At 42.1% G+C, this 16,216-nt stretch overlaps 1 protein-coding gene across 1 annotated transcript in view; it reads left to right on the top strand.

The window, feature by feature from the left end:
* Positions 1-15,925, top strand: part of FOXO3 (forkhead box O3) — a 117,008-nt gene extending 101,083 nt beyond the window's left edge. Inside the window, exon 2 of the mRNA XM_007940823.2 lies at positions 14,525-15,925. Within this exon, the coding sequence (XP_007939014.1) occupies positions 14,525-15,925 (1,401 nt within the window). The remainder of the gene's footprint in view (positions 1-14,524) is intronic.
* Positions 15,926-16,216: the final 291 nt, after the last annotated feature.

The raw sequence follows: 16,216 nt of genomic DNA, 5'->3' as shown, positions 1-16,216 counted from the left end.
GAGGGAGGCAACATGTCTGGCCTGGCAGTAATAGGCCTTGGGTTACTGCTGGTAATCCTGCCTTCCCCTTGTAGGGTTAGAGGAGGTCAGAACATGTGGCCTCCTTGCCGTTTTTGCAGAAGGGTTGCTGTGAGTCAAATCGACTCTACGACAGTGAGTTTGGTTTTTGGTTTATTAGAATAAGGAAAGGAACTCTGGTGGTGCAGTGCCTAAGGCATTTGACTGCTAACCAGAAGGTTGGCAGTTCAAACCCACCAGCCACTCCATGGAAGGAAGATGGGACAATCTACTTTCATAAAGATTTACCTTCTCGAACTGATACTTGGAAGATACCGTGTTTCCAAATGTGTGTCTGTTTGTCTGTTTTGTAAATACTAGTTCAGACTTTTTCATTTTTAACTGAAAAATGTGCCTCAGTCCTTCCCAGTCTTTCCAGGGTGTGGACCTGTGTAGCTCTGTGACTGTGCCCGCACGCTGGCATATATTACAGAACTAACTCTACCAAAAACAAATTGGTCACTCTTGAAATCACAGGACAAAAAAGAACTGTTTTTCAGACTCTAATATCTGAAGAGCTAGAAACAGTTGTGTTTGTATGTGTGATGCTTTTAAAGCTAGTGAATTTCATGTCAAGGAAGGAATTGTAAACTAAAACAGGAAAGCAGTTTTCCCGGATTTCAGATGTCAAACTCTCAGACTGTTTAACCCACCCACTCAGCACCTCCACATCTATCCCTTTTTAATGCGTTTGTATTGTCAGTGATTTCTGTTTCTGCAGTTTTGGGTGCCAGCAGACAAATAATCAAATAGCATGCAGACGAACCTTAAAGCAGTTTTCTACCAGAGTTTTTGAATGAGGTTAAACAGAAGCATCCTGATCATGTTGTTAGTTGGCAAGCGAAAGGCATCATATTTTAAAATTCACATAATTTTAAAGCAAGCTAATCTTTTCTGGCTCAATAATAAACTAATTACCTGTTTTAAATAGTATAGAGCTGAGTCCCTGTTTCAGATTAAGCCTTATAATAGCAAGGTCCAGGGCAATAGCAGATGTTTGCCTGATATCTCTGGCTTGGGGATATGTAGCTTGGTGCCAGCTGTTTGCAAGCCTGACTAGGCCTGCCAGGGACAGCCAGGTCATACTGGCTTGACTCCATCACAGGTTAGTTCTCTCTGAGCACAGAAGCTACCAAGGAAGACCTGGATACATAATAGTCTGTAGCTGTGATCGTGTTTGGTCATTCCCTAAATGTGGTAATCTCAGATCAGGTTAGGACATGCCACTAGTGTTCCTTTTGGGATGTGTTTGGGGGTGGGGGGGTGCAGGTGTATCATTTCTAAAAGAATTCTGTACATTGGCATATCTGGTTCCAGCAGGGCTTGCTTGATGACTTGTTATTTACTGCCTTTTCAAATCCCTAGGGACCATACCCAGGAACTTGCAGATGGGAGCATTTGATTCAGTCACGTAAGTTTTGTAGTTTATAAAGCTTCACGTTCCCTGGTCACATGTTAATGGTGCTCCCTCATCAGGGAGGATGGTGACTTCAGAGAGAAGCACACAGTGAAGTGGCGAGAGCTTTACTTTCGGCGTTAGCCTCAGGCTTGATTCCTAGCACCAAGGTATATTAGACAAGTTACTTAACCTTTCTGCACTTCAGTTTCCTTCTGACACACTTGTTGTGAAAATAAAATAAGATTTGCACAGCACGGACTGTTGGCCCTGATAGGCACCAGATACGGTTCTTTCCTTCAGATTGCAGGTGCAGTAGCCTCTATTTTGTGTTTCCCTTTTCATCTATGTGCTCGTTTGGAGGAGACTTGGAAGTGTGTTAACTGTGCTTTTGAGTGTGTCTCCGAGAACCCTGGGACAGCCCCATTACCAAATGCTCAGCAGCACCCTTGGCAGCTGAAGACAAATGGGGAGTCAGCTCTTCAGCCTGGCTGGGTCTAAGATGCCCTCTTGTGCCAAGCCCCTGCTCACTGGGTAGCCCACATACTGTCATTTTGCCCTTCTGCTTATTATATAGAAACTTAGGCCTACTTTTTAGACAATACCGTGGTGGTTTTGAACATTCAGTTGTATATTGAAATTAATACCCAAGGGCGAGAGTTGCCAACTTTAAGAAAACCTAGACGGTACTTCAGATTTTACAGTAGAAGCTTACTTTCATTTTCACAAAGATGAGGAGGATACCTCTTGGTCTCATGTTTTATTGCATCCTATTTTTAAAGTATAATTCAGGTTTATGTTATAGCCCCTGCTCCCAACCTACCAATTAATTGATTAAACGGATATTTTATTTAATATCTGCTATGTTCCAGGGCCAACGCTAAGTGCTAAAACTATAGTAAGACACGCTTTCTAGGGTTTTTTTTTCCCCCCCAATCTGTCTACCCTCTAGTTAGTGGTTTACCCTCCCTTCCCTACCCACCCCTGGTAACCACCAAAGAATACATGTGTGTGTGTGTGTGTATGTGTGTGTGAAGCCCTTTCCTTGACTTTTTACAATAGTAGTCTCATACAGTATTTGTCCTTTTGTGATTGACTAACTTCACTCAGCATAATGGGCTCCAAGTTCATCTATGTTATTAGATGTTTCACAGGTTCATTATTGTTCTTTAACATTGTGTAGTATTCCGTTGTGTGTATGTACCATAGTTTGTTGATCTTGTCCTTCATTGATAGGCATTTGGGTTGTTTTCATCTTTTTGCTATTGTGAGTCGTGCTGCGATGAACAAGGGTGTGCATATTTCTGTGTCACGACTCTTATTTCTCTAGGATATAGGAGCTCTGGTAGCATAGTGCCTAAGGCACTTGACTGCTAACCAGAAGGCTGGCGGTTCAAACCCACCAGCCACTCCTCGGAAGGAAGGTTGGGCAATCCTACTTCCATAGTGATACTGCCTCGGAAACCCAAGGAGGGGTAGCTATGAGTCAGGGGCGACTCAACGGCAAATAACAACAACAACAACAACATATACCTAGTAGTGGGATTGCTGGATCACCTGGTATTTCTATTTCCAGCTTTTTAAGGAAGCACTGTACCGTTTTTCACAGTGGTTGCACCATTCTACAGTCTTCAGCAGCAGTGTAGAAGGGTTCCAGTCTCTCCATACCCTCACCTGCATTTGTTGTTTTCTGAACTTTGTTATTTGTGCTGAGGTAACATGGTATCTCATTGTTTTAGTTTGCATCTCTCTAATAGCTAAAGAAGGAGTTCTGGTAGCATAGTGATTAAAGTATTTGGCTGCTGACCAAAAGGTCAGTGTTTCAAACCCACCAGTCACTCTGTGGGAGAAAGATGAGGTCTGCTTCCCTAAAAATTTACTGCCTTGGAAACCCCATGCAGCAGTTCTACTCTGTCCTAAAGGATCTCTATGAGTCAGAATCAACTCAGTGGCAGGGGGTTTGGTTTTGGTTAATGGCTAATGATCATGAGCATTTCTTCATGTGTTTGCTAGTTGCCTGAATGTCTTCTTTGGTGAAATGTCTGTTCATGTCCTTTGCCCATTTTTTAGTTGGATTATTTGCCTTTTTGTTGTTAAGGTGTTGAAGTTTTCTATAAATTTTAGAGATTAACCCCTTGTCTGATATGTCGTTGCCATTTCCCCTCTCCCCTACCCCCAGTGTGTGGGTTGTCTTTTTACTCTTTTGGCGAAATCTTTTGATGTATGTACGTGCCTAACTTTCCAGAGGTTCCAGTCATCTATTTTGTCTTCTGGTGTTTGAGTGTTTTTAATTATATTCAGTAGTTTACTTATGCCCTGAATTAGGGCCCATAAGTTTGCCCCTATTTTTTCTTTGATGGTCTTTAAAGTATTTGGTTTTACGTTCAGGTTTTTGATCCAACTTGAGTTCATTTTTGTATATTTTGTTATGTGTCCTGTTTCATTTTTCTGCAAATGGATATCCAGTTTTGCCAGTGGCATAGTGCGCATAGTGCCTAAGGCATTTAACTGCTAAACAGAAGGCTGGTGGTTCAAACCCAACAGCCACTCCTTGGAAGGAAGATTGGGCAATCTACTTCTGTAGTGATACCGCCTCAGAAACCCAAGGAGGGGTTGCTAATGAGTTAGATCCAACTCAGTGGCAGTGAATTTCGGGGTTTTTTTTTTTTTTTCTTGGTTTTATTTATTAGAGAGACTGTCTCTTCCCCATTTAATGAATTTTGGCCCTTTGTCAAAGATCAGCTGTCCAAAAGTGAATGGATTTACTTCTGGGCTCTCAATTCTGTTCCATTGGTTTTTGTGTCTGTTATTGTACTAGTACCAGGCTATTTTAATTACCATGACAATGTAGTAGGTTTTGAGATCAGGCAGTGTGAGGCCTCCAACTTTGTTGTTGTTCTTTAGTAGTGCTTTACGTATCTGGGGTCCCTTTCCTTTCCATATAAAGTTGGTGATTAGTTCTTCCATCTCTTTAAAGAAAGATGATGGAATCTGGATCAGGATTGTATTATATCTATAGATCACTTTAGGTAGTATTGACATTTTCACAATGTTAAGTCTTCCTATTCATGAACCATGATATAGTCTTCCATTTATATAGGTCTCTTTTGGTATCTTGTAACAGTGTTTTGTAGTTTTCTTTGTATATCTTGGTATCTGATTTTAAAGAGCTCAGTATGTATTACAGGAGGTATAACTGCTCCTCTAATTATAAAACAAGGCAGACTGTAAAGTCCGATGGCTAGATGGGTGAATGGATGGAGGGAGAAAGAAAAGGAGGGAGGGAGGAAGGCAGGCATGAATGATCGAGCTACTCTTATACTCCTTGCACTTTGCCCTGCAGTTGGTGTGGTCATCCAGGCACTGGGACTGTGTTGCATTTCTGGGTGGTATTATTCTACTGCTTCTTACTCCAAATACCCAAACCCTTTGCCATCAAATCAGTTCCAACTCATAGCAACCCTATAGGGCAGAGTGTTATTGTTGTTATGTGCCATCGAGTTGGACCCGACTCATAGCGAGTCCTCCTTGGGTTTCTGAGGCAGTATCATTACTAAAGTAGATTGCCCAACCCTCTTTCTGAGGAGTGGCTGGTGGGTTTGAACCGCCAGCCTTCTGGTTAGCAGTCAAGTGCCTTAGGCACTATGCTACCAGAGCTCCCATAGGGCAGAGTAGAACAACCCGAAAGGGTTTCCAAGGCTGTAAATCTTTATGGAAGCAGAGTGCTTCATCTTACTGATTAGCTGATTGTATTCAGGTTCTGGGTTTTACCTCTTTGGTCTTCCATTTTTGTCACCGTGTCGTTAGGACTGCTGGTTTATAAGGTTGCTTTCATAGTCCTCCCCATCTTCCCCAGTATTACTTTTTACTGAACTTCCTGCCCTGAGCACTTTTCTAATACTATGAAAACAATTCTGAAACTCTGATGTGTTCCTGAATTCTGGGTGTGTGTTTCCAGTGCCCTTTTATTCTCTCCATTTCCACCCACAGTAAGTTTTCAAACTGGAAAACCTTAAATGAATAATAAATCCATGTTTATTTTTCTTAGTCTAAATGAAAATTCTGTTAATAATAAAACTATTTCTGTTCTACTTTGTGGTGAAGAGTCAGTTTCAAAAGCATTCTAGAACCTCTTGGCTTTTAACCCTTTGAAGCATGCATGTTATATAGTTTTCTGTGCATGGACTTAAAAGGGATTTCAGTAGCGTTTGTTTGCTGATCCCCATGTGGGAAAGGGAAGGGGATTCAATAACATCAGGGAAGAAGGTTGGTGAGAACAGGAGTGGCCAAATGCTGCAACTTTAACCTGCTTTCTGGAAGCTGTCATTCCTGTCTCCATGTTCTTAACTGCTGCTGTAGGGAGAAGGATGTGAGGTTGGAAGTAGGAGGGCTGGGGGGAGGGGCAGGGTGCTGCAGGGAGTGGGTGTGGGCAGAGGTTGCAAGGCTGCCAGGGTTCTCTGTGTGCCGGAAGTGCAGGTTTGGCTGTGAGGAATGGAATGTTCTCTCTTGCCCTCCAAGAGCAGAAACAGCTGTGGAAGAGTTTGAAAAGATGGTTGCTAAAAAAAAAAAAAAAAAAATTGAATATGAAAATGAAATCCATACCAGAAAACACAACAAAACTGTCAGCAATTTAGTAGTAGCCATCTTTTTTTGGCAATTTAAGAGACCTTTCTTCTCATTCAAAGGATTTTTTTTCAACTGGGGTAGGATCAATTGTCTGCCTAGCCCTTCCTCTCCTAGGATACCCTCATGTGTCTCATATTGTTTGGCTGGGAAATGGATTTATTATTCTGATCACCAGGTTATTGTTATTTTCTCATCCTTCCTAGGAAGGGACCAGAACCTGTCACTTGCTTACTGCATGAAAACTTAAAACAAATGTTACTTTCCAAACAAGATCTCTGTGGGTAGGGGATTATTGTCAGCAAATTTAATGGGAAATCTTTCTAACTGGAAATTTAATCCTTCAGCCAAGTTCCCGAAAATATTTACTTTTAGAACATCATCTTTTTTTTTTTTTTTAAAGTGCCTTAATGGTTTAAACTTTTCGAGTTTTAGACAAGACTAAGAATGGGACTATACAGGAATCCAACAGATCAGAGTTGATTGTGCAATTCTTCATATGAAAGTTTTACATTTCCTGTCTTAAAGGCTTTTTTGACTATTAAGCTGGTACTCTATATAGATAGAAATAATAACCTTTTCTAATAACCTTGAAATCTGTTTTATGCTACTATACTTTCTGTTCTTGCTTTTGAACAACAATGAACTAGCCCCAAAGTAGATAAAATCTAGCAGAAAAGGGTTAGCCAGCTAAAACCTAGATTCTGGCAATGTCTAAGAAAGACCATTCCTCACACTTCTTAGATGGTGGCACTACTTGGCCCTTTGCAATGTCCACCCAAGAGCCTTTGCACTGAGTGTATGAATGGTCAAGGAATAAGAAGTAGAGTGTGTGCTTGTGATGAATATACTTGAGACTGTCTGAATGTGTACTTAAGTTCTCAGGGAAGTTTACTCAGTAATACTTTGCTATATACTCTCAGCACTGGAAGCTAATAAGTACCTCAGGATTAGGGGATGATTGTTTCAGTGGTTCCTTTAACCCCATCTACCTTTTTGACATATTGCCTGAAGGAGAGTCTGTTAAAGGGATTGTGTGAGATTGCATACTAATTCAGGGAGGCTTCTGAAAATTACAGGGATCACCTACTGCCCCATCCCTTCCTCAGCCTGTCTCAAGTATTTTGTGAAAGTCCATACACCCTCTTTTTTGTCTGTAGCCTGTCTATCCCCTGCTGGGTAGAAAAGACAGGGCAGAAGGAGATAACTGTGGACGAGGCAGTGTAAGGCCACACACACACACACACACACACACACACGCATCACCATTTTTTATTTTTCAAAGCAGATCTAGACTTCAGTTCTCTGGAAAATTGCTCAAACTCTCCATTTTACTCTGCACATCTAATCTTTAATCTCTGATCCCAGTTCTCATCCTTATCTTCTAAATGGTAGAAACTTGGACGTAAAGGACATCACTATGCTGTGTCACGGGACCTGGAAGGACTAGGAGTCATTAGATTGGAATCAGATTCTAAATCAGTGGAAATGTAAGATGGAAATCCCAGTGGTTCTCAGCCCTGACTGCACATTAGAATAATCTGGAAAGCTTTAAAAATGTACCTGTACCCAAACCTACCCCATACCAATTGAGTCTGAATTTCTAGGAGTGGATGTGTTTCAAGTCTCCCTAGGTGATTCTAGTGTACAGCCAGGGTTAAGAACAGCTGTTTTAGAGAACTTGAGGGCCTGGTCTAAAGAGCTGCTTTCGAAAGAGCCTATCATTATAAATCAAAGGCAGCTTCCAAGGCCCACTCCTGGAGCTGTATCTTTGCATTGCTCTGCTGTGGCAAACACAACCCTGAGTCTCCCGATGATTCATGGTTTCCATCAGGCTTTTCTTGTGAGCTTATCATATGTAGTTTAGCAGGTGCTGATATAGAATCCAGGCATTTAGCAGCCTCATTCAGAATGACAGCAGCCCCAAGTCAAGCAAATGGACCTCCTTGAAGTGCTAGTCCTGTACAGATCATGAGTGCTATGTTTTAAGGCAGTCCTTCGCAGATCATCCCCCACTGGAATCCCTTGTAAGGACCAAGGAGACTTCTGTAGTCTGTCTGGTGGGGAGTAGTGGGCCTGGGAGTTGACAACCATAACTCATTTTGCTGCTCTTGAGATGTTGTTGTTGTTGTTGTTACGTGCCGTCGAGTCGGACCCGACTCATAGCAACCCCTCCTTGGGTTTCCGAGGCAGTATCACTATGGAAGTAGATTGCCCCATCTTCCTTCCGAGGAATGGCCAGTGGGTTTGAACCGCCAGCCTTCTAGTTAGGAGTCAAGTGCCTTAGGCACTACGCTACCAGAGATAGCAAGGAAAAGAGGAAGGGATCGGAGGGAGTGGTGTTTAAAAAAAAAAAAAAAGACAAGGGCTTTTAAGAGTTAAATTACACAACTCCCTTTTTATTTTTAAAATGAGTGGATTCCTTGTTGCCGTTGCTGAGAAAGATAAATTGATACCACATGTTGCTTCCAGACAAAAACCTCTCTGTGTTCCAGGGGAAGCACATGCAGCTGGTGTCTGGGTTAGTGGACAGTCTCCACAAGGTAAACATGGTTTGGAAGGGGCTGAAGACGGAGGGTAGCAACGGTTGAGAAATAACCGGTTACTCTTAACTGGCACCTTTGAAATTCTTTTTGATATTTGAAATGTTTTCCTGGAAGGAGCTGCCCTCTCTTCTTCACACCTAAAGTATATGATGCTTGGAAAACAGTAAGTGAACATTTGTGATGTCACTGCTTCCGTATGTGGGATCTAACAGTTGCTGAGAGCTTCTTTTGTGCTTGGCACTCCGCTGAGTACTTTGCGTATGTAATTTCATTTAATCTGGCCAGAGATCCTAGAGATGGGCAGAAAGGATACTTCTTATCCCTATTTTCAAAAGAGTCAGTGAGGTTAAGTAACTTAACCGAGGTCGCATGACAGTAGCCAGACCCAGTGTTCCAGGCCTGACCTGGCTGGCATCTGCCTGTGCTCTTTCTTTCTCAGCATCGTGCCACCTCCCTCCGTTGGCCACTTTAAATTACATGCGTGAATTACCCACTTTGTAAATCACTGGTAGAATTATTTTGCATTTGAGGCAGTTTCTCTCTGACATCTAATCTAATCTCTTTTGGACCTTTCTGTCCTCACAACCAGTTGGCATATATGAAGGGAACCTGGACACTTTAGCATCAGCAATAAATGCATTTTACAGTAGAAAACAGTCTTTAGTATAACAGGAAAAAAAAAAAAAAAAAGATTGTAGTAAGTACAGTCATCTATATGCTGCTTTCTTCAAGAGGGCCAAGCGAAGGGATCTCTAGGCTGTGGCCAACACGGTACAGTCCACATGACTCTGAAATGTGGATTCCAGTGTGCTGCCTTCCTCGTGCACCTACTGCACAGGCTTGGCTGAAGGATTATGCCACTAATCGCAGCTGCAATCATACAGGACACAGGCTTGCCAGCTCTGTTACTAATTAACTAATTAACCCAGGTTTCTGCCTGGGTGCAGGGCTTGCTTCAGTGTAAATCCTTTCGTAAAAGAAAAGATTGACACGAAAATGAGATGAAGAGAATCCTTATCTGTGCTCTCTCTTTAGACACATTATGATAGAATTGCTTTAAGGGTTCTCAAAATATTTGGACCCAAGCTTGGGAAAAACTGGTATATTTGCTCCTGAAGCTAAAGCTTTTTCCTAGAGATGCTTATACTCTGGTAATTCATCAGAATCTTGATTTCTTAGCAGTGGATTTAAATAACCAGAACAATTCACATGTCTTTGGGTTGGGGTCATAGTGGCATCTTGGCTTCTTTAGTAAATAAACTTGATGACAGAATGCCTAAGCTCCAGCAGTTGGAGCCCTGGTTGGTAATACTTACCTAGCACCATGACCTTAAAGAAAGCACACCCCCTAGTTCTTTGGCCAGTTAACATTGGCTTGCCTCACAGATGTCATTAGAAAGATCATTCTTGTCCTATCAAACCATTCCTCCTTTTACCTTCAGCTCCCAAACCCCAAAGTAATATAAAATCTTATAAATTTGTATTGCTTGGAAAATGATATATACATTAGTGGAAAACAAAATATTTATTGATAATTTTGTAGTTTAAAGTATGCACAATACATTGGGAATTAACTCACAAAGCCTTATGACGAGGTCTTTGGAGAACTTAGATTATAAATCATAAGAGTATTTCACAATTGACTTGTCTGTTTTTATATATCAATAGTGCTTCCTTGTTTCTGAGATTGAGGTGGGGGAGGGATGGTTTAAAACCTTTGACTGCTACTGTCTCTCCAGATCATATCACCACCAACTTTCGTGTGAGAGAAGGTGTGGGCAAGCATTGTAGTTTGGATATTTTATCTGGCATTTATTTACCTTTCCTGCTTTCCCAAAATTTAGTTAGAGAAACTAGTAATTTGAATCATGACCTGTGTGAAAAACAACAGAATACATTTCTAGCAGCAGACCTTGGCAAACTGAGGAGAAATGGACAGTTGGGCCACATTTACTGACTTTTGTCAATGTCTGACCTTCAGATTATGGATTTTATAAATGGAAGGCTGACTAGCCTGTATGGAAAGTAGGTTGCTGAGATAGCAGGGACTATTGGGGCACCATTTCTGTTTGTGTTGCATTAGTAAGGTAACAGGAAAAGCTTTTCTGAGGGATCTGTAGGTAATATAAGCCTTAGGAATTGTATTCTGCCACAAATAACCTCTAAAATGAGAGTGAAGCAAAAGCTGGACATTGAGACTCATTTAGTAAGTTGGGTTTTGTTTCAGAATCTATGGGTAGATAACATGATCTGTGTAGTTACCACTGTCCTGTCCTTAGACTGCTATGATAGGTACCTTACTAAAGAAACACAAGCATGTGCAATATGGTGAGCTGACACTTTAAGGTTTACACTTCTGAAACATAGGCTTTCTTTTAAAAATTCTTTCAAAAATTTTTTTTTAGGAGAGACCCACTGTATTACCACCCCTAACTATTTTTTAAAATAAAATTACAACCATAAGACTGTTTTTGAATCCCCCTTCTTCCTTACATACTAATTGTTGTTTAATGTTTCTTTCTTTAAATGTTAGCACAAAAGGCCAAATGGTGTACTAGTTGACTTGTAAATAATACAGTGACATACCTGTGAAGAAAAGATTAGAATCAGGAAACTCAATTTCAGTTTGTTCTTATAGACACTAGCTGTGTGACCTTGTGTAAGTTATTTAATATCTCAGCGTGAGCCTTCCTGTATAAGATGAGGGCACTGATACACCAACTTTGAAAGATTCTTAGGAGGATTAGAAGTAATGAATCTAAAACTTAGGGTCAAAAATTGAAATGCCCTTATTTCTTCACCCTTCCTCTTAGGGACCTGGTCTCATAGGCTGTCTCCACAATCTTTCCCCATTCTGTGGTTCTACTCCAAGATGTGGGTGTTCTGACCACATGTCTGTACAGAAGCTTAACATCTGTCTCCAGATTTTAATCAACCGTAGTTTGTAATTGAACAAGTTATAGAATATATTGCTTGAGTTTAGAGTTATAGTAATAAATACCCCTTAGAAAATCCATATATGGTATTTTGGAATTCTGTAAAGTGTTTCATCTTTTTGTCTCATTTGATGTGGAACTGGTAAAACTAAAAATACATTTTAAAAATATTGCTTCCTAAATGTTTTTTAGGAGGGCGGGATACATGGGTACTTCTGGCTGGTCGCTTTTGTTAATTCTGGGTGCTGGTGTTAACTCCTTCCATAATCCAGAGCAAAGGGGACTGGCCAGAGTGGAAGCTATGCCCACATTGCCCCAACATACCCTCAAGGAGCGTGAGCTTAAATTTTTGTTTACTCTGTCCAATCATCTGAATACTCACTAATGGAAACACCTTGCACTTGCCTGCTTTTTGAATCCTATAGAATGAGTTTTAAGAGCATGCTTCATACCTATTTCAAAGAGAAAGTGTTTTACTTTTTAAAGAAATGTAATTTCTGAACCATTAATAGAGATGCCATTATTCTTAGAAACCATAAGAGTAAAAGGGAAGCAGAATATATAGTCTCCTGGCAACATTTGTTTCATCAGATACTCAGCATGTTGCCTGTTTTCTTCTCTCAGATGCATCTTTATTGCAGTCGTAGAAATGCCGAGATACCAACTGATGACCCATGGTTGCTAATGCTGATTGCCCAGCCTGAAACGCAGTCCCTTCTTGCCTGGGAAAATACATGGGAAACACTGAGAATTTGGGGTTATTTACTTATAGTAAAATCTTGCTGACTTTCTATGTTTTAAAAACATTCTGGTAGAACACATGTATTTGTATCTTCTATATAAATACAGTTGGTGATTGCCAATTTTTTTAAAATGATAACTTTTAGGATTGTTTATATTTAATAATGCAGCTTCAGCCAATATCTTTTATCTTTAACTTGCAAATAAAAACTCATCTGGCCTGCAGGCGCTATCCCAGATGGGGAGAATGCCATCAACACCTCTCTTTTACTGCATATGAGACATTTTGCAAATTAGGATGAGCCCATACCAGGCTATGAGCCCTCTCTGCCATGGACTCTGTGCTTTGTAATAGCAGTAATAATACCCTGACTTGATAGTGTGTCTGGCTTCTGAAGTATATGTTACCATATGGTATCCTTATATCATCCCTGTCAGGGAGGGATGCTTTAGAAAATATTATGGCCATAATGAAGATGCGGAACTGAAGCTGGTGCACACAGATTAAATGATTTCATCAAGGCCACGTGGTTGGTCATTGCCAGAGATAGACTTGACTCTGGGTCATCCCTGTCAGCTGGGCCTAACAAACCAGGAGGAGGACACCTGCAAGATGGGTATAATCCTTAGGGTTTTGATGGTATTTGCTCTACTACACAGGGGTCCCCATGAGTCAGAATTAACTTGATGGCAACTGATGACAACTTTTTAAAATAAATAACCTTTTGTTTTGGAATTGTTTCAGATTTATAGAAGGTAGCAAAGATAGTAGATAGAGTTCCCCTATTCCCCACACCAAATTTCTCCTTTTGTTAACATCTTATATTGGTATGGTACATTTGTCACAGCTAATGAACTAATATTGATACATTATTATTAGCTAAAGTCTATAGGAGCTCTGGTGGTGTAGTGCCTGAGACATTTGACTGCTAACCAGAAGGCTGGCAGTTCAAACCCACCAGCCACTCATTGGAAGGATGGTTGGACAATCTACTTACATAGTGATTCTGCCTCGGAAACTCAAGGAGGAGTCACTATGAGTTGGATTCGACTCAACAGCAATGAGTTTGGTTTGGTTTTTCATATAGTTACTCAGATTTCCTCACTTTTTACCTAATGTCCTTTTTCTATTCTAGGATCCCATCCAGGATACTACATTACATTTCGTCATCATCCTCTTAACTACAGTAATTTCTCAGACCTTCCTGGTTTTCAATGACCTTCACAGTTTTGAAGAGTAACCAGACAGGCATTTTGTAGAATGTTCAAGAGTTGGGATTTGGCTGATGTTTTTCTCATGATGAGACTGGGTTTTAGAAAGAAGACTGTAGAGGGAGGTGTCCTTTTTATCACATCATATCAAGGGTTACATAGTTTCAGTATGACTTAGCACTGTTAATGTTGATCTTGATCACCTGGAGGAAGTAGTGTTTGTCAGATTTCCTCACTGTAAAGGTTTTCCCTCCTTTTCTATACTATACTCTTTGGAAGGTAGTCACTCTTTGCAGACCATACTTAAGAGGTGGGGGGTTATGCCTTGGATGAGGAATATCTGTGTAAATCATTTTTAATTCTTCTCTATGAAGAGAGTTGCTTGCTTTTCAACTCAGCAAATCCTGCTCTACCGTTTTCTTCTTATGTCTGCCGAATATCGTGCACTATGGTATAAAATCGTGGCAGGATGTGATGGCAAGTCTAAGTGAAAATTCACACCAGTTCATAGAAGTAGTTAGAAATGGGTGGAAGCTGCTTCAGTATTATTGAAGGGAAGGGACCATACTAAGTAAGATAGCCGCCGCCCCCCCCAGTGATTAATTACCCTTAGAGTGCTAAGGAAGTTTGTTGCAAAGTGCAGGGGAGGGTCTGATATAGTAGTAAATTGTAAGTGTGAACTTCAGTACAGGAAATAGAGTTAACAAAAATGCCAGCAAAACCTAGGAGTTTAGGAAGAACAGAGCTGAGAACAACTTGATGAGCTCATACATTCTGGTCACCTCCTGGATATGAAACCATCTCCCATTTCTAGGTGTGCAACCCACCATTTAATTTGTTTCATTTAATGCCAGGCCAAGGAGGGTGATGCAGGAGATTGTCCTTTTTTTTTTCAATGCCTTTGAAATTGAGGAGGTTTTGGAAAATTGAGAACGTTGGTTAACCATTTCTTCCAGTGCTCAGTTGTGGACCATCCTGGCTTATATTCCACCTTTTCCCTTCTGTTTCTGCAGAACTCGATCCGGCACAACCTGTCACTGCACAGCCGGTTCATGCGAGTCCAGAATGAGGGGACCGGCAAGAGTTCTTGGTGGATCATCAACCCTGACGGAGGAAAGAGCGGCAAGGCACCCCGGCGGCGGGCAGTCTCCATGGACAACAGCAACAAGTATACCAAGAGCCGTGGCCGTGCAGCCAAGAAGAAGGCAGCCCTGCAGACAGCCCCTGAGTCCGCAGATGACAGCCCTTCCCAGCTCTCCAAGTGGCCTGGCAGCCCCACCTCACGCAGCAGTGATGAGCTGGATGCATGGACGGATTTCCGCTCACGCACCAATTCCAATGCCAGCACGGTCAGCGGCCGCCTGTCACCCATCTTGGCAAGCACAGAGTTGGATGACGTCCAGGATGATGATGCACCTCTCTCCCCCATGCTCTACAGCAGCTCAGCCAGCCTTTCACCCTCTGTAAGCAAGCCATGCACCGTAGAGCTTCCACGGCTGACCGACATGGCGGGCACCATGAATCTGAACGACGGGCTAGCTGACAACCTCATGGACGACCTGCTGGACAACATCACACTTCCGTCATCCCAGCCATCTCCCACTGGGGGACTTATGCAGCAGAGCTCCAGCTTCCCATACACCACCAAGGGCTCCGGCCTGGGTTCTCCAACCAGCTCCTTTAATAGCACGGTGTTTGGACCTGCGTCTCTGAATTCCCTACGCCAGTCTCCCATGCAAACCATCCAAGAGAACAAGCCGGCCACTTTCTCTTCCATGTCACACTATGGCAACCAGACACTTCAGGACCTGCTCACTTCAGACTCACTCAGCCACAGTGATGTCATGATGACCCAGTCGGACCCCTTGATGTCTCAGGCCAGCACTGCTGTGTCTGCCCAGAACTCACGCCGGAACGTGATGCTTCGCAATGACCCGATGATGTCCTTTGCCGCCCAGCCCAACCAAGGGAGTTTGGTTAATCAGAACTTGCTCCACCACCAGCACCAAACCCAGGGTGCTCTTGGTGGCAGCCGTGCCTTGTCGAATTCTGTCAGCAACATGGGCTTGAGTGACTCCAGCAGCCTTGGGTCAGCCAAACACCAGCAGCAGTCTCCTGTCAGCCAGTCTATGCAAACCCTCTCGGACTCTCTCTCAGGCTCTTCTTTGTACTCAACTAGTGCAAACCTTCCCGTTATGGGCCATGAGAAGTTCCCCAGTGATTTGGACCTGGACATATTCAACGGGAGCTTGGAATGTGACATGGAGTCCATTATCCGTAGTGAACTCATGGATGCTGATGGGTTGGATTTTAACTTTGATTCCCTCATCTCCACACAGAACGTTGTTGGTTTGAACGTGGGGAACTTCACTGGTGCTAAGCAGGCCTCATCTCAGAGCTGGGTGCCAGGCTGAAGGATCACTGAGGAAAGGGGAAGTGGGCAAAGCAGGTCAGTGCCCAACTCTATGGCATAATAACAACAAAGTGGGGATGATGTTGGGAGGAGTGTGTGTGTGTGTGTGTGTGTGTGTGTGTAGGCAGTCCCAGGTTTAGGTACATTAGATTTACAAGCCAGACAATTGCTACTTGTCCTTTAATGTTCTGTAAGTTTGCCCTCACTTTGAAAAAATTGAACCAATCCCTAAAAAACAAATAAACCCACTGCCATCAAGTTGATTCCTCTTTACGGAAGTTGTTGTTGTTAT

This window comes from Orycteropus afer, unplaced genomic scaffold (assembly GCF_000298275.1).
Source record: "Orycteropus afer afer isolate SDZICR_OR568_19922 unplaced genomic scaffold, OryAfe1.0 scaffold00072, whole genome shotgun sequence".
Lineage (NCBI taxonomy): Eukaryota > Metazoa > Chordata > Mammalia > Tubulidentata > Orycteropodidae > Orycteropus > Orycteropus afer.
Note: the sequence above shows the minus strand (reverse complement) of the source record. Positions and strands in the feature narration are given on the sequence as shown.